General features: G+C 36.1%; 2 protein-coding genes across 2 annotated transcripts in view; both read right to left on the reverse strand.

The window, feature by feature from the left end:
* cerkl (CERK like autophagy regulator) overlaps positions 1-6,733 on the reverse strand; it is a 70,441-nt gene extending 63,708 nt beyond the window's left edge. Inside the window, exon 1 of the mRNA XM_039683440.2 lies at positions 6,281-6,733. Within this exon, the coding sequence (XP_039539374.2) occupies positions 6,281-6,617 (337 nt within the window). The 5' untranslated portion in view covers positions 6,618-6,733. The remainder of the gene's footprint in view (positions 1-6,280) is intronic.
* Positions 6,734-8,702: 1,969 nt separating this feature from the next.
* On the reverse strand, positions 8,703-11,471 carry neurod1 (neuronal differentiation 1). Its single transcript, XM_039683675.2, has 2 exons — positions 11,380-11,471; positions 8,703-10,655 (listed from the first exon to the last, which is right to left on the reverse strand). Exon 2 carries the CDS (start codon positions 10,644-10,646, stop codon positions 9,591-9,593), a length of 1,056 nt encoding a protein of 351 aa, XP_039539609.1. The 5' UTR covers positions 10,647-10,655; positions 11,380-11,471; the 3' UTR covers positions 8,703-9,590.
* Between the last annotated feature and the right edge of the window lie 11,795 nt (positions 11,472-23,266).

The following is a 23,266-nucleotide window of genomic DNA, read 5'->3' on the forward strand; positions in this document are numbered from 1 at the left end:
TACCTACACGGAAGTACACTATAATTACAGAAATGTACACCGTACTAGTTTCAGTGTACTTACACAGTTGTTTGCGGGTCGTAAAATAAAGTGTTACCATAAATTTTCATCAATTTGACAACACATGTGCAGCAAATACTGACAACGCAACCAAATACAGAAACGTCCTGCAATACTCACAACACAACCAAATACAGAAACGTTCTCCAAATACTCACAACCAAATGCAGAAATGCACTGCAAATACTCAAAATGCAACCAAATGCAGAAATGCACTGAAAATAGTCACAACGCAACCACATGCATGAAATGCACTGCAAATACTACTCACAATGCAACCAAATACAGAAACACACTGCAAATACTCACAACACAACCAAATTCAGAAATGCACTGCAAATACTCACAACACAACCAAATACAGAAACACACTGCAAATACTCAAAATGCAACCAAATGCACTGAAAATAAAATAGTCACAACGCAACCACATGCAGAAATGCACTGCAAATACTACTCACAATGCAACCAAATACAGAAACACACTGCAAATACTCACAACACAACCAAATTCAGAAATGCACTGCAAATACTCACAACACAACCAAATACAGAAACACACTGCAAATACTCAAAATGCAACCACATGCAGAAATGCACTGCAAATACTACTCACAATGCAACCAAATACAGAAACACACTGCAAATACTCACAACACAACCAAGTTCAGAAATGCACTGCAAATACTTACAACCAAATACAGAAACACACTGCAAATACTCACAACGCAACCAAATGCAGAAATGGACTGCAAATACTCACAACCAAATGCAGAAATGCACTGCAAATACTCACAACAGAACCAAATACAGAAACACACTGCAAATACTCACAACACAACCAAATGCAGAAATTCACTGCAAATACTCACAACCAAATGCAGAAATGTGCTGCAAATACCAACAACACAACCAAATACAGAAACATACTGAAAATACTCACAACGCAACCAAATGCAGAAATGCACTGAAAATACTCACAACCAAATACAGAAATGCACTACAACACAACCAAATACAGAAACACACTGCAAATACTCACAACACACAACCAATACTCACAACAAGTTGAGATCTCTTAGCCACCATACTTTGTTTAGTAGCAATAAAAAAACGGACACACAACTGTTGAGATTTACCTGATTGTACTGTAGCTCAGATAACTTGGTCTGAATAGAATCAGATAAATGTTTGAGTTCACTTTAATATCAGATTTTGCATGCACTATGATATCTTCTGAAACTGACTTGAGATTATAAGGGTCTTTTTCAGTACAGATATCTGAGAAGCAGAATATTCAGTGTAAACTCATTGCTAGGATAAACAAATGAGATATTAAATAGATATTTTTGTTTTTGTAACTTGAATGTGCAAAGGCTTCCGTTGTCATTTGCTTCCGTTGTCATTTGCCTTTGCTTATTTTAGCTGTACAAAAACAGTCAGACATGCTGCTTAATATTGCAAACTGGTACTTGCTATCATATTTTAATTAATTATCATAATCATAAACAAACTGGTTTGTAGTGCAAATAGTTTTACTGTTTACTGATCATTGTCATTCTTCTAGTTATTTCCCTATCAACTAATGAATGGGAAGTCTTGCACATTTAAAGAAAATAGCTTACTTCGGTGTTGCAAAATAAGGTGATATGGATCTTCTCAAATAAGCCATCATTTTAAGCAGTAAAGTTCAGTGCAAACATTTTAGACGCTTTTCAGCAACATGCATTTACTTCAACTGGTTGCCTTCTTTATCCAGTTTTATAATTAAAAAAATAAATAAATAAAAGCATACATTTGCAATCTCTGCCCCATGAGCTTTGTTCGTATACGTTTACAGAGCCAGAGGTAAAGGCAGCACACACATGGCATGAACCCACCAGAGTGATCTAAATGAACTGCGTGGTCTGGAGGCGTGAACTGCTCTGGCACCCAGATCAAATCACAGTGTTTGTACATTCAACAGACAAACTGAAGTAAAGCCAAGGCCAATGCTAAGCAAATTCAGGGTTCAAAAAGTCAAACCCAGATCCCTTTGGCAAACAATCCCAGTCTCCCGTGCTCTTCTGTGGTTGTGGTTGAATATGAGGCCAATTCAGTGGGCTCTACTTTCATTTGAGCTAACTGGCAAGTTTACACTGGATAGACAGTGGGCTGTAGGAGATGCCTCGTGAGCGGTATTTTTATTACATACGGTAGAAATAGTGCTTATCTCTAAAAAAAGAAACTCTATATATTATTTACAGTTTGTCCTGTTGTCAGCCCTGGGTAGTGCTGTCTTAAAGGGATAGTTCATACAAAAAATAAACTTCAGCCATCATTTTCTCACCCTCTTGTCGCTCCAAACCCATATGATTAGATTTTGTTCCAACAAATTACAAAGAAGTGTCACTAAAGTACTTAAAGATAAACCCAATGATGCCATATATTTAATGAAATTTACAATGAAGGGCAAGACGTCTAAATTTCAGTTGTTCATCAAACAAAGCTTTCATGTGGCTTCAAAATACTTGGACTATAGCACATGAGTCATTTGGACTTTTATATCTTTCTTTAAAAGAAAGGTTCCATATTTTCTTTTACATATTTTTATTTATTTACTTATTTTGCAATGATGCCAGCATAAAAGAACCATTTTGGGTTCCTTAACCCTAAAACCGTATTCAAATGTGGTCAAAATAGTTTTGATTTATTTTTAAAAAATGCTTCCCTTGATCTGAGCAGTACAAGATTTGGCTACTTTTCCTAAGTTTGCCTCCTGAACACACATAATTGTTTTTGACTCAATTCTACAATGTTAAGTGGGTGAAAACAAAACTCCTTAATCTTGTATTTGGGTCAAAAATGGGCACCCATAAAAATGAATGGGAAAAACTGTAATTTAGAGCATTCTAAAATAAGCCAAAAAAAGGCACCAGGTGACAGCAAAGTCACTTCATCTTTAGGTTTTAGCTCTAAGAAATTATTGGAATGATATTTTAATGTAATTACAAAATTAAAAAAAAATAAAGCATGAAATAAGCAAAATTTACATAGAAAATATGGTACTTTTTGAAGTAAATAAATTAAAAAATACCCCCAAAATAAAACAAAAACACCATAAATGGATAGACAAAACTTTATCGAAGACAGTGATATAACATTTAACATTATAATAAACTTTTTCCACGATTAAAGAACGTTTTGTGTAATTGAAAGGTTCCATGGATGTGAATGGTTATTCATACGACCATCAAATGCCAATTTATTTTTGGTGCTTTTTTATCATTTTGGAGCTTGATATCTCCGGTCCTCATTCCCTTTGATTATAAAAGTCAGAATATTCTTCAAAAATACAGTGAAACAGTAATATTTTGAAACTTTTGTCTATTTTGATTGTGATGCGAAGCTGAATTTTCAGCATCATTACTCCAGTCTTCAGTGTCACATGATCCTCCAGAGCACACACTGATTTGCTGCTCAAGAAACATTTCTAATATTTTCTCATTTCTAATATTTTGATGGAAACTCTATATATCACAATTGTTTTTGCTTTGTAGGTCTAAAGCATATGAAAACACAAATAAAATGCATAATCAGAAATTAAGCAACGGGAGAAGTAAACAGGTATCAAATCATGACTGAAATCCAACACACAGTGTTGTCATAGAAACAAGCACTGAAATGCCACATTGCAATCAAGTAATTTGATATTGTGTTTATCTGCTGGGTAATGTCCTCCAATCTCTCTCAGTTGTCTGTATTGAGGGATCAGGGGCAATATTCTGATCTGTTTTCCCTCGGCGGAAAAAAAGCACATGAGCGTCAAATAGAGTACCCCAGTATATCGAGATCTCACTGTCATTTTTTGGCATTTTCAAGGGAACATTTGGTAAAGGCTATAGGGGGTTATTAGATGAATGCTTTCTGTGTAATGAGAGCTCTGGCTTAATAACATTAGCTTGGATCACAGATGAAAAGTACTGTCTATAAAGCTTACGCTGAAAGGCTTTCTTGCACTCGGCAGTGCTCGTGCTTTAAAGTGCAGGCACAAAACAACAGCCAAAGACAGGAAGTACATGCCTTAGCTTCAAACTGCTGGGCGTGTTTCAAAATTGTTTCATTTTTGTTTCCTGATCAATAAAAACAGCGTAAATCCGCTCTCGCGACGCAAATTCTGAGGGCTTTTTTTAATGAATGGCTCAATGATGACAGCAAATGAAAATTCACACATCAAGTAAAAAATTATATGATCAATATGTTATGACAACATGTTTTACAATGCTTTAACTCATCAAAATAAGTTACTTAACTTTAAATAACAACGTTATACAAGATTCAATTCATTTTTAAATTCAGTTTAATGCAATTTAAGTTGAAATGACTAAATCATTCAAGTTGATTGTACTTACGGTAAAAAAAATTAAGGCAGCAACTTGCACACTTTATACTTGATACCGCTGCGGTTTCCATGTAAATGACAAAGTTCATCTCTGCATATATAGTAACTTAAAGTGTCTAAATTAAAAGTTGGATTCCTTCAATATTACCCAAAGAGAAAAACTAGTACACATTCAGGCCTAGGGTTTCACTGATATCCGATATGAAAATCAAATCCTCCTAAAAAGTCATATGGTTATCTTCTTAGAGTAATGATGCAGATGGTAGTTTTGAGTATCATTTACTTGGACATTTGCTAACTGTCCACAAGACTGACAGATGCCCTACTTTAGGTGGTCACAACAGTCAGCCGGAGTCCATTACCAACACAGCTGTTACACATGAGTTTCTGGCAGAACTGACATTACCCCCTTTTTCCCCCCTTTATTTGAATTGCTATATTGTTGTAGCCCAATTTGCTTCTGTAATTACAACAGAGCAAAAGGCCCGCCCACAATATGCTTATTTTTGGTTCTGATGTTTACAACAATCAAAAATATGTTATTTTATTGAATACTGATTGAGCAGCACAATAATAGTGAAAAGCTTAGTTTTATATATAAAAAAAAATGGCTTTTTATAATTATAAGCTAATTTGTTACATTTATATAGCGCTTTTCTGCATACTCAAAGCGCTTTACATATGGAAGGGGGAATCTCATCAACCACCACCAATGGCATCCACATGGATGATGCGACGGCAGCCATATTGCGCCAGAACGCCCACCACACACCAGCTTACTGGTGGAGAGGAGACAGAGTCTATTTTAGCTATAGTGAACCTTTTCAATGTTGTAACAAGGGGAGTTTTTACCTCAAATACTGTCATTTGACTTATAGAGAGTTATTGAAAAACTAGGCCTATGGATTTAATCACATCGGACAAACCTGGAAATCATAAACAATGAACTCAAACAATAGAGCATGGTACTAGAAATGCTAATTATGAATGCATCACAAGCCTAAGTCCTTTTAAATAGAAGTGTCTGCCAAACGCATAGTGATTTTCAGCTATGCATAGTGCATAGCTGAATTCAGTGATTTTTGAAGCTAGCCTATATCTGCGACATTTATTTGGATCAAATGACCTCAAAGACAAACTTTTGTCATGGAAGCAATGACTTAGTGGATGAGGTCACTTTGTTGTGCATGCAGTGACAAATGTGTGTTTGGTGGAGGAATCCATATTTCTGAAAATGCAACTTTCTTGATGTGTGTCTGGAGTTTGTGTTGTAATTGTGCATCATGTTTGTATTGATGTACAAGAAAGAAACAAAATAACCAAAATTTTGACAAAATTATTATTCTAAAACTCTAAAATTCTAGAACGATTCAGGCAACCCTTTATTTTAAGGTGATGTTGTTATGTTATTACAACAGTATTAGTAATAACAGTAAATTATGCATAATTACAAGTAAATTGCCTTAAAACCAAAGCCTAAGTAATTAAATTAGTTCATTAAAAGTACTAAGTTAGTTAGTTCATTAAAAGTAGGCTACTAAGTAATCACTCTTACTTGAGAGTAAGTACAACGCTACGTCACCTTAAAATCAAGGTGACGTAGGCGATTCATGATTCCAATGATCCACGATTCATTGTTAAACGATCATAAAACCAAGTTTATAATATAAAGTCTCAACTTATGTTTACTTACGAGGCGTAGTCGTGTCTATAAACACGATAAATAATAAACTGTTTGCTAATATGGCTTTGAGCTCGAGACACACAGGAAGTAAACATGAGTAGCTTTCAATCACCATGGTAACGGGGGCAAACACAGCTCAGCGCTGCTCAGCTCACCTGTAGGGGTTTCGGGCTGAATGGGCGTCCATGTTACCCGCGTTGCTGTGAGAACCACGTCATGGCTCTTTTTCCCGATTTGGAAGATTCCTCTCACAATCGGTTCGTCCGGTTTATATTTCGTTTCTTTAAGCCCCTGAACGTCGTCGTCGATGCACAACTGAGGGGCCGAGACGGAGCGTTTATCGCTGTGCTGCTCTTTTCGCTGTTTCTTTTTTATCTTGACTCGCTTTCCCGTCCCGCGAGGAAGAGACGCCGGTTGCGTCTCGCGCAACTCTTCCTGACTCTCCGACCACGCGTTGAGGACATTTATCGATTTACACGGGGATTCAAACATAATGTGAACGGGTGTGGGGCAAACTCTCCTTTGTGTACTAATTTACCGGTTCGGCGCGCTCCCGGTCGCTAGGCTCCTGAGGAAGTTCCTCATCTCCATGCACCTCTAGAGCGCGCGCTCCCGCCCACCGGACTTTCTTAGCCGAGCACGCGCGCTGCCCTCACTCACATGTGGTCTATTATTTGCTACTATTTCAACAAATCGTTCAAAAACGTGTAACAATATGAAATACTAGGCTATTACAAGCCGTTTTAACATTTATTAGTGTTAACAAATATGTCATGTCTAATGAATAGTTAGGCCCTTGACAATGGAAAAGATAATAACACCCATTGGAAAAGACACTAAAAATAAGTTAATTAAATTATACTAATTAGTAGTAGCTCTAGTAAAAATGGTAGATATGATAGGTCCTACTATAAATGAACATTGATTTCCCTAAATAGCTAATTAAATGGCAAACAAGTTTGTATTGCATTATTTATTAGTGGTTTTAAAATCTACTGCACATCAGCACATGGATATTAGTTTTAGAAAATAAACGATAGCTTGCAATAGAAAAGTGAACAATGATCTTTTCATTTTGTCAGACATTGATGGCACTCATATGTGCTTAATCTTGTTTAATGTCAACAAATATAAGCTGCCACAGACATGAACGCCTTAATTTCTTTCCATATATTTTATGATATAGGTCTGGTTTATTGGTGGGCTAAAAAACGAGCCATCATAGGCCTACTAAGTGACCGGGTGTGGAAGAGTGTTCCTCAGGCAGCACCTTGGACAGTTCCTGGATGTTTCCAAAGCTCCTGAGGCCCAGTGGAATTTTCTACTTCTATTCCAGATAATTTTTAAAAATGTTTTGTCTAGGCTATATATACAATATAGTTTCAATGTTAAAGTCGTATTTTGTTTTGTTGTTAGTCGTGATTTCCCGTATTGCTCCATATATAGCCTCTCAAAATATTTCACCCCGCACGGAAGTGTGACTACTTTAGAGGAATTTAGGAATTTATTTTAGGCTACAGGAATATTTAAAGATTTTAGATTATATATTTTTTATTATATTTACCAGATATTAGATTTTATTTTATAGCCTATTGTTTTCTTTTACTTTCATCGTAAGTTTATTTTTTGTATCTTCGTTCCTATGTGCTCGTCCAAAATGCATTGGGGATAAAATAACTCCTTTTACAAAATTAGCTTCTTGTCTTCATTATAATCTATATTTTGCGTGAGTGGCAACTTGGACTTCGTTTAATAATGGACAAAGGCTTTCTGCTCCTCAAATATAACACAGATATCCAATATATTTTAAGAAGATTTTGTTTGCAAGAAAGACACGAACAGTTGTGGATTATGAACGACTCGAGGACACATTCGTTTACACTGATGTTTTTTTTTTTCTTTTTTCTTTTGGAGGTATTTAGAGACAGTGTGTATTTAAAAGTTCCAAATATGTTTGTAGATGAAAAGCTTTTCTATACAAAAGTGGATATCTGCGCAAACTCTCCGCTGACTCTTGTTGCTTTTTAAACGGGATGTCATTCATTCTTGTAAAAATGAGATCTTATTTTGAGGATACTTTCTGTTTAAAAAAAAACAAAAAAAAAAACACTTTTTTCCTTTAATATGTATTTTGGCATTCGGGTAAGAAACATTATTGTTGCGTATAAAGGACCAAATCGATAGAGTAGCTTAAGATTATGTTACAAACTACTGACAGCGAATATCCTGTAAATGTGTTTAATATTCAAGCGTATAAATTCACATTACCTTGAGTTTACATATTAACAGTCCTCAAAATAGCTAACGGTTTCAGAAGTTACAGATACATAACACAAAATATTTGCAGCCTAAATGTATTATGTTTCTTCCTGAATAATTAGATTAAACAAATATGTGTGTTAATGTATAAAGGTAAATCATTATTCTATGGGGTGGGCGTGGTGAATGTATTTTACATAAATGATTATACTAATGTTAAATTCAAAAACATCTGTTTTATTTCTTAAACCTTCATCATGAACTGATACACACATACAACAGTCTCAATAATCACTTTTAAATCAACCTCTCCCTCTCTTTTTGTTTGTTTGTTTGTTTGTTCTTTCGTCACAGCCAATAAAAAATTCAGTCGAAAATACCCGAATAGTTTGAGCAGACTAATTCAGTCCATTATTTATTTTCCATCTTAAAAAGACAGGCCTTTCGATCAGCTTTTACACAGGGTGAGTTTAAACGGTGATATTCAAGCTTTTATGTACAACACTGAGACTCTAACACCGATTTGTTTCCCCCATCACTCAAGCAATTCGAAATTCCACAAAGGATCACTGATTCAACATAACATTAGACGGGATTCAGAGGATGGGATTTGTGCAACTCTGCATGATTTTACAGTAATTAATTGCTAAGGCAACATTACAGATTTTGAAGCACTTGCCTGCTGGTTATTACTGGAATGAGTACTGTTTTATATAAACACAGGAGATAAATCAGTTTTATAAAACATTAACATGGGGGTTGCATGGAATGATGCTAGGATCTGACTTTATAAAAATTAACAATTCTATACAAAATCACAACAAAATAATTCAGTATGGGATAGATAAGTAGTAAAATGTAATAGGTTGAAAAATATATCAATCTCTATTCATTTCTATAATTGGCCCAGTATTGGATTAAAAATTGCATAGTTTCCAAATTATTGCTTGTGATTTTGTAGCATGGATAATTAACACATTCTGAAGAAGGTCACTCCTGTTCCCTCCTGGCTGTGTGTGACCGCAACGTAGAAGCGCTATAGAATACAATACATAAGGTGAACGAGAATCAACGAATTCTCTTTTCTCCTAAAGGCAGTAACAACAATAAATACGTACATAAGATTAAGCATACAATGTTGTTGCTCTTTTTGCATCAGCCATAACAGAATAACGTAACGAGCAGTCCCTCAAATGTCCATTAGAATCACGACTCGTGAAATATCGCGTTCAGCTGGGCGTTCATGACCCGCTCGTGATGAGAGTGCCCGTCGTACGACATAATGTTCTCCATCGGTATATCACAGCGCTGCGTAGAGCCCGCGTAAAGAGACGCGTGTGTCTGCGCGCCGGCCAAGCCCGCCGCCTGATAGTGCATGGTAAAGGCGTAGTTCTTCTCGAATTCCGATGAAGCCTCGTGCTTGAAGGAAAAGTTCCCATTGACGCTCAAAGGTGGGCTTAGAGGCCCGTCGAACGAGGGGCTGGTGCAGTCTGTGAGCGCGGCGGTGTCGAAGAACGGCTCCAGCGCGCTCCCGTACGAGTGCGGCTTGACGTGAAAGATGTGAGAGCTGTCCATTGTACCGTACGGAGGGCTGGGAAGACCGGGCGTCTGGTAGGAGTAGGGAAGAGCGGAAAAGGAAGCACTTGCTGTTTGCATATGAGGGGGCATCTCCTGGCTCTGCTCGGGCAGAAAAGTTCTGGGGTTCAGTTGGAGGCATCCCGCGACCAAATTGGTCGTCGGCTGGGACAAGCCCTTGCACAAGGCCTGCACAAAAGACATCAAGTCAGGGCTTTTGCCAGACCTCAGGATTTCCGAAAGAGCCCAGATGTAGTTTTTGGCCAGTCGGAGCGTTTCGATCTTGGAGAGCTTCTGCGTTTTGGAGTAGCACGGCACAACTTTGCGCAGGCTCTCCAGCGCGTCGTTGAGACCGTGCATGCGGTTCCTCTCCCGGGCGTTCGCCTTCATGCGCCTCATTTTGAACCTCTGCACACGTGCCTTTGTCATCTTCTTCTTCTTGGGTCCTCGTCTTTTCGGCTTGGTGTCGTCACCGTCCTCTTCCTCCTCTTCCTCCTCGTCCTCCTCGTCTTCGAGTCGGTTGAGTTCCACATCGTCGTCGTCCTCCTCCTCCATGTCCTTGTGCATGGGCTCGTCGGTCTTGCCCACGTCTCGCTCGTCGTGGGAGCTGCCGTGACACTTGTCGGTCCAGTTTGTGCTGGTTTGAGACTCCAGCATCATGCTTTCCTCACTGTAAGACTTCGTCATGTTGGAACTCTGAAAATGGTACATAGAAGAAGCCTTTAAATATTTATTTCTCGTACAAGAGAGTCATGCAACACTTAAAGTATGAGATAGACAGCACATCACCTGTGGATGAATCATAGCTGCATATTTATGCAGCTTTATTATGTAACAGCATCAGTGTTTCCTAATCAGATAGAGCCCTTAAGAATAATTTTAAAAAGGATTGAGCTTCCTACAGTATGATGCGAAATGAAGAACTGCAAAAAAATATAAGTCTTATCTGAATCATTGAAGAACCTTGATTTTTTTAAGAGAGTAAATTAGTTTGAATGGATAGCTATTCTCATAAGTAAATTGGTATGCTTAACTCGGCTGAACAACAAGATATATTCTAATTTGAATCGTATTATTCCCAACAACAGCTATTGCACCTATAAAGTTTATATACATTTAAACGGATGAATAATTGTTTCCTTATATTTAAATGTTCGCTAAATTTTCCTCAACAGTAATGCAATTCAAAGTGGTTGAAAAGGTGCAATAAACTTATCAGTGCAGGTTTGGCACCAATTCAACAAATATATTTTCATTTATAGTATAGCCTATGCATCAGCTGACACAATATGCCCTTCATTATTCAATTTCCGTTCAAATAATTTCAACGTGGACAACCATCTTCATTATAAGAATGATCTGAATGATTTCGAGCTAAATAGTTCTGAAATATAATAAAGACAGTATCATCATCACATACCTATGATTTGTTGAATGTCTTGTTATGATAGTTTCATGCCCCTCGTGGTGTGGGAAGTCCTGCGGATTGAAGCCTAATGTGTCTGCGCCGATGAGATGCTCTGGTTATATAGCGGTGCTGCTGATGCTGGAGGATGCGAGTGGATGTCTGTCTGTGCCACTGCCTCTACAGTCCCACCCTGAGCCCGTGATTGACATCTGGCCCCGCCCCTTCCCCCGGCACGCGCCATATGGCCGACTACGTCAGGAAAACGGCCTCAAGCGTCACGTGATCTCTTCCATTTGTATTCGCCAGAGCTCCGTATTCCGTCCCTTTGTGGCCGAAAGAAAGTGACCATCTGTCGCCAGTTAGAGACTCCGTGGACCTGTTTGTACCCGCAGGATGGATTAACCCTTTCAAGCGTGGGACACATTCAATCACGGCCGACTCTTTCTTTAGCCACATCCCGTTGTCTTAATGCGGACAATTCTTTATGCGTGTTCATAAATTAGCTCATAATCACCGAGTAGTTTTTGTCACTAATTATCAGTGGAAATAGGTCCTGTCTAAAATAATAGGATAAATAAGCCTAAATGTATTATTATTATTATTATTGTGTTGTCATTTGTAACTCCTATAATTAGGCCCAGGCCTATTTAAAAATAAAACAATCGAATTTTATTCTGATAGCCTACAGGAGAAGTTAGGCTATAATATTGATGTTTTCGTGGTTTGTAGGGGCACTTGGGGGATTTGTCGCTAATCTTTAACAAATATCTTGTGCTGCTATTGATTAAACAGTAATTGCAAAGTCTGGCTCGAGACCCCGGTAATGTGTCCCCCTCTTTTCAACGCTGGTCGGTCGGCACGCGAGCCGCACGCGCACTGACAAAAAGCCTGTTTCACGGCTCACTAACCTGATCCAACGTCCGAAATCTGCTGTTTTCTATTCAATTTAATATCATCACCCTTCCAACCCCCTAAAAAAGGAAGAAAAAAAAGATAGAACAACGCGATGACCGTTGAAAAGGCGAATATATAAATTAGAGAATAACTAGACAATTGCGGCACGTGCGCGCATTTGTGCTCTGAGGAAATTAGATAGGCCTGTAATAGACTTATTTTTTTCTGGAATTATTTAATATCAACAGATGATATTTGACAAGTAAAAACTTTAATCTAATCATGGCTTAAATAAATAATGACTTTAGTTTTAGGATAGGCCTACTGTTTCAATAACCTAATTTCGCATTTTAATTACTTCAGAAACTAATTAGCCTACCTAAAATCAGTCCAACGAATATATCCATCTATACAAGACCATCTTAAAGATTTGTGTTCACAGTTGTGTTGCTTGTGCAATTCTTTTTATTCTTTCTAAGTGTGAGTTGGGCGTCTCGGCTAGGCTATATCCGCATGCTGTTTGTTCATGCGTGCAACATATTTCATTTCCATTGTTTGCTTATCTGTGCTTATCTCTCCTGACATCTGTTAATGGCCCACCGAAGACATTTGATAACCAGGTAACCGTGAATTGCCCACGAACACTCCTGGGCTCTGAGTGCAGCTAATCTTTCTCATAAAAATCGACAAGTTTGTGCTGGTCAAAGGTCCGATAGGAAGCCGTCTGTTTGCGTGTGTGTGTATCTCCCTGTTGCCATGCAAACCAAGAGAAGTGAGGAGAGTGATTTCAGCACCACTGACAGCAACTCAGTGCACTTTTACTTCATGCTTTACTTCTGCATTTCTTCGACGTCCCACACATTGGCACTCTTTATTTTTATGTGGTGTTTATTAGTCTATAAATTACAGAAATATAAAACAGTCTCTTTACGATGTCATAGTTGACTGAGTTTCTCTGGCTTACAGTAATAAAGAGATGCCTATTGAAAGCCTATACATCTATATTGAAAAACATATGCTATATAAATACAATAAAACAAAATAAAAATCATACTTTTACCGATGCCAAAGGAACAGAAGTAGGTCGTATCCTGCAAGATTTATTTAACATTAAGATGTCCCTCTCCCTCTCAACACAACACAACACAATATGAGGTCATACCAATGATATTTATTAATAATTTGACCTTTAAAACCCTCTGCTTGAACCAACAAGACCTTTCCTCTGACGGAAAGAAACGGCGAATCCAAACTAATCTCTCTCTGCTTGAATGGGTCTCCCGACTGAATAAATCCCTATCTCCTGTTTCACTGCGAGTTTCGTTGCTCTAATTACTTATGCAAAAATGCAGATTTGTATTAATTAGTTTGTCCGCTGATTAGTTCCGTGGTATTTTGGCGCAATAAATCATGCAGAGGCACTTATTTTGGCTGGTGACCCATCTGTGCAGCTCTGTGGATAGGGTTTCTGTAGTTCAAGGGCTGGTTTTGGTTGCAGGTAAGGCCACCTGCTGCATGACGGGGCCAGTCAATATCACTTCAGCGGATGACTCTTTCAATTCAGGCTTATTTAAGAATAAAAAAAAGCGGGTAACAAGGGTAAAACATTTCCATTACCAAGTCGTTATAATTATATAGAGTAGTAAAATACACTGTAAAAAATATTGTTGGTTTATCTTAAAAAATTAAAATTTTACGTTTATTGAAATGTAAAAATCGAGTTAATACAATGAAGGAGATTGATTTAACCATTAGAAACTCAAATATTATGTTATCTGAACCACATAATTTTTTTAAGTTGATTTGACAAAAGATGAAAAATGTTGTGATTACAAATCATAAACATATTTTTTACAGTGTACAACATGTATATATATATATATATATATATATATATATATATATATATATATATATAGGCCTATATATATATAACCGATCGGTAAATCTGATGAAATAATGCTTGTTATGAATTGTAGCATATTTAATAATGTGTGTGTGTGTGTTATATAATAGGCCTACACTTTTTAAATAATATAGATATGGAATTAGAAATTATTTTGGTAAAGTGGATTCATAGGCATTTAGACCTATGTCTAAAGTTTAATTTCTGATGCATTATAAGCTATCAAAATAAATAAACAGTAAAACCATTGGCTTTCGCTTTATTAGCATATATTTGAATGTATTGCAAATATATTAGGCTATATTATTTAAAAACGTTAATATTCAACGCATTTCACGTTCAATATGCTGGTATTCACTTACAGTAAATCGCTGGAACCCTGTGTGTGAAACTGAAACCAGAAGCTTCGGTCTGCAATTCTGCAGAGTCTAACCATGGTCACGAGCGCCCTCTTCTGATTAAATGAAGGAACAATACGTTCTTTTTCACAATGCCTACAGCTTTTATTTTCCAGAATAGAATAGAATAGAATAGAATAGAATAGAATAGAATAGAATAGAATAGAATAGAATAGAATAGAATAGAATAGAATAATATTAAACAGTTCATGAAATATATAGCTACTGATTATATGATATTATGTTACAGTATATTACATTATTATACTTCTTAATTATTTATTTACGAAATACATTTCTCCTGAGATCACACTTCAAACTTTTTTTGTTACAATCTACCTTCATTTTTTTTTTTTATTGCATTCACTTATTCACCATACAGCTGTTCCAAAAATATGCTAATGTTGGAATTTTAATTTGGCCAAAATAAACAAAATAAATGTAATTTAAGAGGGGTTGAATGTGTTTGAAACCAAAGTGAAACCACTGCTGGAGCAAACAAGCATCCGCAAAAATTCCCCATGTGACAACTTGCCCGGGCCTCCTCTACCTCCATAATCTTTAACATCAGTTTTACAGTTAAATGTACTAAAGGTTTTTTTTACTTCACAAGCAAAAATTTTTAAGTTCATAAGCATTATTTGGGAAACCAAAAAAAAAAAAATAGTGAACTCATGCAATTCTGCAGTTTTATAGCATATGTTGCTTTTTTTAATCTTGCAATTATGATGAAACCTATCCTGCTAAACAGCACTTCAGCTTATCAAATAAGCTAATGATGTTTTTCTTAAGGGGCAGATAATATGTTACCCGTATATCCTATTTTTTGGAAACATTCAGGATTCATAATTTCAAAGGGATAACCATTGTTATGCTCATCTGAGATATATTGCTTCAGAAATACTGACAGTGGTCCATAAATCAAGTTGTAACCATCCACTGGGTAATAACATGAACACAATACCTCTTCCCATCTGTTTTATGGCAAAAGAACAGTAATTAAGATTCCACTGAGAAACGCTGGCAATACAATTGAATTGAATTAGCAATTACTTCAATTTTGCTGCAACAGTCGGGCATCATAAAAGCAAATATCAGCAATCCTATTTCATATTAATCATCCTTTGTGAAATATTCTGGAGCACTTTATAGACTGAAATAATTGCATTAGATGTTTTAATATATGTCTATTTAAAAAAACAGTGCAGGGTGTTATTCTGATATAAATATACAGTAGTTTAGCTCTTACTAACACCTCAAGGGTAGATTAGTAGATTTCATACACTGACCATCATGCAGAGACTTACTGTGGTTTTAAGGTCTCATGGTTAGATGTCTATCACAGGTGCTTCATCTCAGATGGATTGATGGGTTTACCACTTCCTTGCTCAGTGATGTGACTTCCTTTCTGCACAGTAGATTTACAGACATCTGTTGAGCTGTGGGGCATTGAAGGTTTACTTTACATGCTCATAAAGAGAGCTTTACTTTACTACTTTTTAAAATCTTTTTACTGTAAAAAAGTAGTATAAAAAAACTATTTTTATGTAATAACAGTTCTGTATGTAGCTATGGATGGATGGATGGATGGATACAGATAGGTAGGTACTTGTAGATAGGTAGGTAGGTAGGTAGGTAGGTAGGTAGGTAGGTAGGTAGATAGATAGATAGATAGATAGATAGATAGATAGATAGATAGATAGATAGATAGATAGATAGATAGATAGATAGATAGATTAGATAGATAGATAGATAGATAGATAGATAGATAGATAGATAGATAGATAGATAGATAGATAGATAGATAGATAGATAGATAGATAGATAGATAGATAGATAGATAGATAGATAGATAGATAGATAGATAGATAGATAGATAGATAGATAGATAGATAGATAGATAGATAGGTAGATTTTTGTGGAGGAAAAAAATTAGACCCTCCTTGTAACAATATCCTTGAACACCAAATTCTTGATGTTTTGAAATTACGATTGCGAATACAAAATACACTTTTCCGATTATTTATACACACTAGACTTCATTACAAATGTAACTGTTATCGAAATAAGTGTTGGATCAGGAAGGGATGGTGCACTGCATATCTTCTTCCAGCAGGTTTCAGGCCAGGCGTATTTTTGGGCTCGTTGTTACTTTTCAATTTTTTTCCGGAAGCGGAAGCATTGCACTTGAAGTTTTGGAATAGTTTTGGCATATGATTTAGATACTTTCTAACTATCAGTGCGCAATCATCATCACGTCCTGTTGGGAGATGGTAAGAGGCGTTTTTCTGCTTTTTGAGGGCTATTGCTTTCTTTAATATTTCTTTTAATCTTGCGTGCTCTCATATTGGCTAGATGTTGTTTTATGCGCAGATGCTCCCTGAAATACAGACATTTAAGCGCTCGTGCTAGTTTAATGCGTGTTATGGCGTGGAAGCACCCGCGCGCTTATTTCTAGTTTAGTAGAGTTGTTTTGCATGCGCGTGTGTTTGAAACAGCTACAGTAGTAGGCTTATTTTAGAAAAGTAAAGTAAAGGGAACTTTTGCACTGTGATGAATATGCATCTAGATTCGGGACAACAGTTTCGCGACTGATCGGATGACATTAAAATCATTGTTTTCGTGAATGCTTCTTTTAGTTGACACTAATGAGCATGGTTATGATAAAAGGACATGTCCATGTCACCTGCTTCACGTTCCTGTTTGTGTCTAGAAAGTTGAAACCGACCAACAAGTTTACAGCCTCATTAGATAATAGCTACTCTTGATTTGCTTGAACTTTTGTGTTGTTTATTGGAATGGAAATGACATGCTCTTCAAAGCTGATAGTAGGCTATCTCCTTTATTATATTTTTGATGCATTGCTGATCAAGTTAGATGACTAGAAGAAAGTATATAGAAGTTATTAGCGCCATCCAAACTAAGCTCACCTAAAGTGGCAGCTGTATTTAGGCCTATGTTTATGGTATGTTGTTGATCATCCCAAATGACATCAAAGTTTTTCTGGAAAATGTGTTTGATTGTGGACCACCTGACCAGTAAAACAAAACATGTGGACCTTTACTCTGTGGGAAACTACTTCAGAACAATTACCTCCAGTTTAAGTAATGTATTGAAGTGAGCTAACTGAAGCAATGTACTATCATTAATTATTGTGGATCAGTTCTTTAGTATTATTAGTTAATCATTTGATTAATTAAGTGTTAGTGGGTCTTATCATTTATTATTCATTTTTTAAATGATGTACACTACCATTTAAAAGTTTGGGGTCGGTACTTTTATTCAGCGAGGATGCTAAAATTAATCATAAGTGACAGTAGAGACCTTTATAATGACCATTGTAAATACTGTTCTTTTGAATCCTTATTTAAAGGGATAGTTCACCCAAAACTGATAATTCAGTCATCATTTACTCAACCCTCAAGTTGTTCCAAACCTGTATGAATGTCTGCCTTCTGCTGAACACAAAAGAAGATACATTTTAAAGAAGGTTGGTAACCAAACTGTTAACAGGTCCCATTGACTTCCCTGGTATTTTTTTCCGAGTCAATGGGGAAAAGAAACTTTTTGGTTACCAACATTTTTCAAAATATATCTTCTTGTGTGTTCACCAGAAGAAAGAAATTCATACAGGTTTGGAACAGCATGAAGGTTGAGTAAAGATGACTGAATTATCAGTTTTGGGTGAACTATCCCAGTTTTCAACATGGATGATAAGAAGAAATGCTTCTGGCACACCAAATCAGAATATTAGAATTATTTCTGAGCGATTATGAAAATTCAGCTTTGTCTTCTCAGAAACAGATTAAATATTTAAATATATTAAAATAGAATGGTGTTTTTTGGGTGTGGGTGTAACGATACCCTCATGTCACGATTCGATACATATCACGACACTGTACTCACGATACGACATTACTGCGATACTCTAAGACATATGATAAAAGGTTAACGAAAAATGTACTGTTGATTAAAATGCTAATTTGGATATTACATTGTGGGTGTATGAATAGGCTTGGACTCGGTGCTTGTAACCCAAGGACAATGGTGATACCAGAATAACAATATTCATGATTCTGAAGCTGAAAATACATAATTTAGACTAATATGCTTGCACTTTTTCTGACTAGATTATTTTAAATATATCTAAATATATTAAATTTATGTTGAACACTTTTTACTGGTTAAGTTATATAAGTCAAAGACCCAAAAATATTCCCCCATTGCATTATTATACATTATAATCAACATTATATATAGTAGTTTAATGTAGTACTGACACTAAAACTCTGAAAACTTGAATTTTTTTCTCACACAGTAATTTTTATTTTGGGGGGACTATCCACAACACATATTGTCACTATCCACGATACGTATTGTTGCATTTTGTTACACCCCTAATTTTACAGTATAAGGTATTTCTTTGAAAAAACGTTAAAAACCCTACTAACCCTAAACTTTTGAACAGTTTATTATAATTATTATTATTTTTAATCGTCCATCATCTTGCAGACCTCTTGGGATCTTTTAAGGACCACTAGTGCTTGACTGACAGCAGTTTGAGCCCACCGGTTTCTGAAGTTTTAGTGCTCTTAACCATTGTCATTGTTCCTAGTTTTAGCCTCTCAAGTCTCCTTTAATGTTCATTCCACTCTCTCATGTTCGTGACATTTCCAGAGTTTTACTGCAAGTAGGGCAGCTGTGTTCTATGCAAACATAAAAGTCAGGGCTGTGGACTGTCTTCTGGGTGTCTTCAGATAACATTGGTCGGGTGTAAACACAGCTGATGTATGTGTGCGTGAAAGAGTGTGTTTGATCAAATGAGAGCGCTGGTCTGTATTTACAGAGATAACACGGGTGAATCCGTGTTGTCGCATGATTTACCGCATTCCTTCCACGGGTAAAGACCGTGTAAACACATTCTTTAAAGAAAAGTTCTCCCAAAATTGAACGAAATCAGTTTTTCGCCCCTGTTGATGGCTTAGTTACTTAATAAACTGAAACTTAAGCTGTCATTGACTGCAAGAGCTCTCAAATCCCATTTGCGGTTGTGTTATTCAAACTTGCTGCATTGCAATCTGTAGAATTTCCATTTAGGTGAGCTATCTCTTTAACAAGAAAAATCAGCAGTAGTGGTTGAAAGTAAGCCGAGTTTTTGTGTTAACAAGTCTCGAGTTGCTTTTCGTGGAAAATGTGTCACGCTAACTAAACAAAAGGTGTGGCTCTGTTTCCTTAGCAAAGTACTGTTATTTACAGTAGGAAGTTGGATTATATTAAGGAGAACCATTTCATTACGTTTCCTTCCCTGGTCTAGATGCCATCCTGATTAGTTTGGCTTAATGCCTACCGTTTCGCATCCCAAGTACAATTTTACAAGCCAAACTACATTATTCCCATGCAAAACAGTTGCTATGTGCGTACTGCTGTTGATGCTGTGTTATAGTTACTTATTACATGGCGCTTTGGAATACTTGATTCTGATTGGTCAATCGCGCCATCCAGCGGAATGTCATTCCCTGATGACAACCGGTAAAAACTGATAACACAGGCTCATCTATGCTTGAATGTTTTTTATTCATGGAAGTTTCGCGTTTGGTGTGCTTATAAAATATTAAAATCAGTATTTTGTGTACAATTATTTAATTATGTCACCAGGGTATCGCGGACTCGCACAAATGACACAGTCGGTGCCATTTCGCAACGATTGTTTTGTGCACTGTTACTGTAATGGATTATAAGATAACAAACAGGTAAGATTTTAAAGTCTATCAATCTTTTATCCCCATAATTATTTATGTGGTGAAATGTAATAAGTGACATCACTGTACCGTATCTCTTAAATGTTCAACATGCCGCTTACTAGCAACTGCTTTCTTTGCGTTTATAGACTTTTTAAAGATTTCAACAAGTCGATATTTTGTGTCTAATTATTTACTTATGTGGCAAGTAGCCATGTAATAAGCGGTATAATGTACATCCAGCCGGTTGTTATCGCAGAATAAACCCCGGCATGTGATCAGTACCCCGATGTGGCGCGGAGATTGTTTGTACAAGATAATCGTTGCAAATTGGTTGGGCTGTGAAACGATTAATCGCGATTAATCGCATCCAAAATAAAAGTTTTTGTTTACAAAATATATGTGTGTAGTATGTATAATTATTTTTTATATATAAATATATACACATATGCATGTATATATTTAAGAAAGATGTGTTATTAATATATAAAATATTTATATTTTTGTATAATATTAATTTTGTGTAAATAAAGTATATACATGCAAATACTTCTTATATATATATATATATATATATATATATATATATATATATATGCATGTGTGTGTGTGTGTTTATATATACAAAATAATTATGCACACTACTACACACTCATAAATTATATAAACACAAACTTTTATTTTGGATGCGAATGCGATTAATCGTTTCAAAGCCCTACAAATTGCCATCACCTGCATTTGTATGAAACAAGACCGAGCGAGTCCGCGATCTCCGAATTTTACACACAATATTGACTTGAGTTTTAATATTTTTATCACCTTAACTTTCTTGCAAGCATATATAGTGCTGACTTACCCCGGATGATGCGTTATCAGTTTTTACTGGGAATAGCATACCGCTGGATGGCACGAATCATGATAGACCAATCAGAATCAAGTATTCCACAGAGTAGTGTGATCTGCGATAACAACAAGTGGATGTTCATTATTCCTTACATGAAGAAAGAAGTGTGTAACACTTGGCAAGAATGAGACTGAAGCAGGTTAGGACATTTTCTGATGCATTTTAGCAGTCGTCTACCTCACGCTTAAGCATCTTATAAAAGGCTTACTTAGAATGTTGTCTTAAATTGGTCATTTTTTTTTTATGCACAGGGCAGAAAAACAAGTAAAGGTCCTGTGTGGCTAATGTGAATGGCTAACAGAGGCTTTGTTCACAGGAAATGAATTCAGCTAGGGGCCTGAAACAGACACGGCTTATTAAAATCTCAAGAGAAATGCTTCAAAGAGACTTGAGGGAAGTGACACTGTTGTGTTGTACAGTCTACATTACTCTCACAATAATTGTAAGATGAGGATTTAGTAAATACTTTAGAAACCCCACAAAATGAAATGGCGACAACAAGCAGTTTTCTTTTCTTCTTAAAGCAAAATACGTTTTTTTTAATTATTTTTTTTATGGCTAAATAGGTGATTTACCATGATTTACTACTTGCTATTGCTAGTCAGATGCAGAGGGAGAGATATTCTTATTCTGGGGAGCTAAAAAAAAAAAATAACACGGTCAATATTTTTGGTCGATTTTGCTGTTCTTTTATAAATGCATGTATGCAACCATTCAAAGTTTTGGGGTCAGCAGCATGTGTCCAAATTTCAATCTTAACCTTTCTAATTAATCAGAAACAATATTGTGTGCAAGTGTAAAATACCAAACTTGTCCTTTAATGTTGTCAACTTTTAGTTTTACCACGTGACTTCAAAGCTTGACAGATGATACATTTTTGAAAAATAACTAGTTTACCTGGTCTCATAAGCTTTAAGCCCTTAGGCTAGTCGTGCTTGCTAAAGCAAAAACAGTCAATGTTATCCCTTTACTGTGGGAAAATCAGAGTATAATGCACAGCTTTAACTGGCTAATTACTTTTATAAAATGTGATTGCATTAAAGGGATAGTACACCCAAAAATTTTAATTCTGTCAACATTTACTCGCCTCATGTTGTTCAAAATCTGTATGACTTGACTTTACTTCTTCTGTCGGACACAAAAGATGTTTCGAAAAATATCTATTTATGTAAATAAACGAGAAAACAAATGTTTACGATATTGTGCTGAATGATTCATGTAAATACTGTAGCACTGGTACTGACAGCGATATGCGGTTTATCACGTTTTACACTCTGACCTGTACATTTTTGCCTAGAGCTGAAGCGTTTCATCGACCTTCTCAACAATAAAATTAATATAACCCTCCAATGCATAGTTAAGGCCCTTCAGATGAGTTTATAAAATGTGATTTCATTAAAGGGGATAGTAGTACATCTAAAAATCTTTATTACTTGACTTTTCTTCTTCTGTCAGACACAAAAGATGTTTCGAAAAAATAACTTTTTTTTTTTTCCATGCAGTGTTTGGACAGAAATGATGACACAATGTATTTGGGTAAACGTTCCCATTAATGTGATTAAGAAACACCAATGTTAAATAAATGTGTTTATTAATAATAATAAAAAATGTAATATACTTTAATAACCTAACTGTAAACCTTTTACCACCTTTAAATGTTAATAAAGCACAGAGTTCACAGGTGTGAGTTTATCTACGTTTTCCATTGACTTTAAAATGACTCATCTAATCATAATTTAGAGTTTTATCATGACATTTTAAGCTATTTGACATTTGTATCCCCCCCACCTCACCCTTGAAATTCATGTGAAAGTGCTGGCATTAAATATTCACTACTTCTGGCAATGCTGTAGGCAATTCCGCGTTCTGAATTAAGCAGGGAGTCTGTCTAAGAGTAGTTGGAGTGAAAAGCAGTGCGCTCATAATCCATCAGGACCCTGTGCTGAGATGTTTACAGTGCTGTTCTGAAGAAGCGTGGCGGTCTGATGGATCTTGCGTTGGTTTTTCTCATCAACTCCTTCCTATTGCTTTCCATATTTCTTCCATAATCAGATCCTTA

Source organism: Pimephales promelas, chromosome 7, assembly GCF_988280905.1.
Source record: "Pimephales promelas chromosome 7, fPimPro1.hap1.1, whole genome shotgun sequence".
Taxonomy (NCBI): Eukaryota; Metazoa; Chordata; class Actinopteri; order Cypriniformes; family Leuciscidae; genus Pimephales; species Pimephales promelas.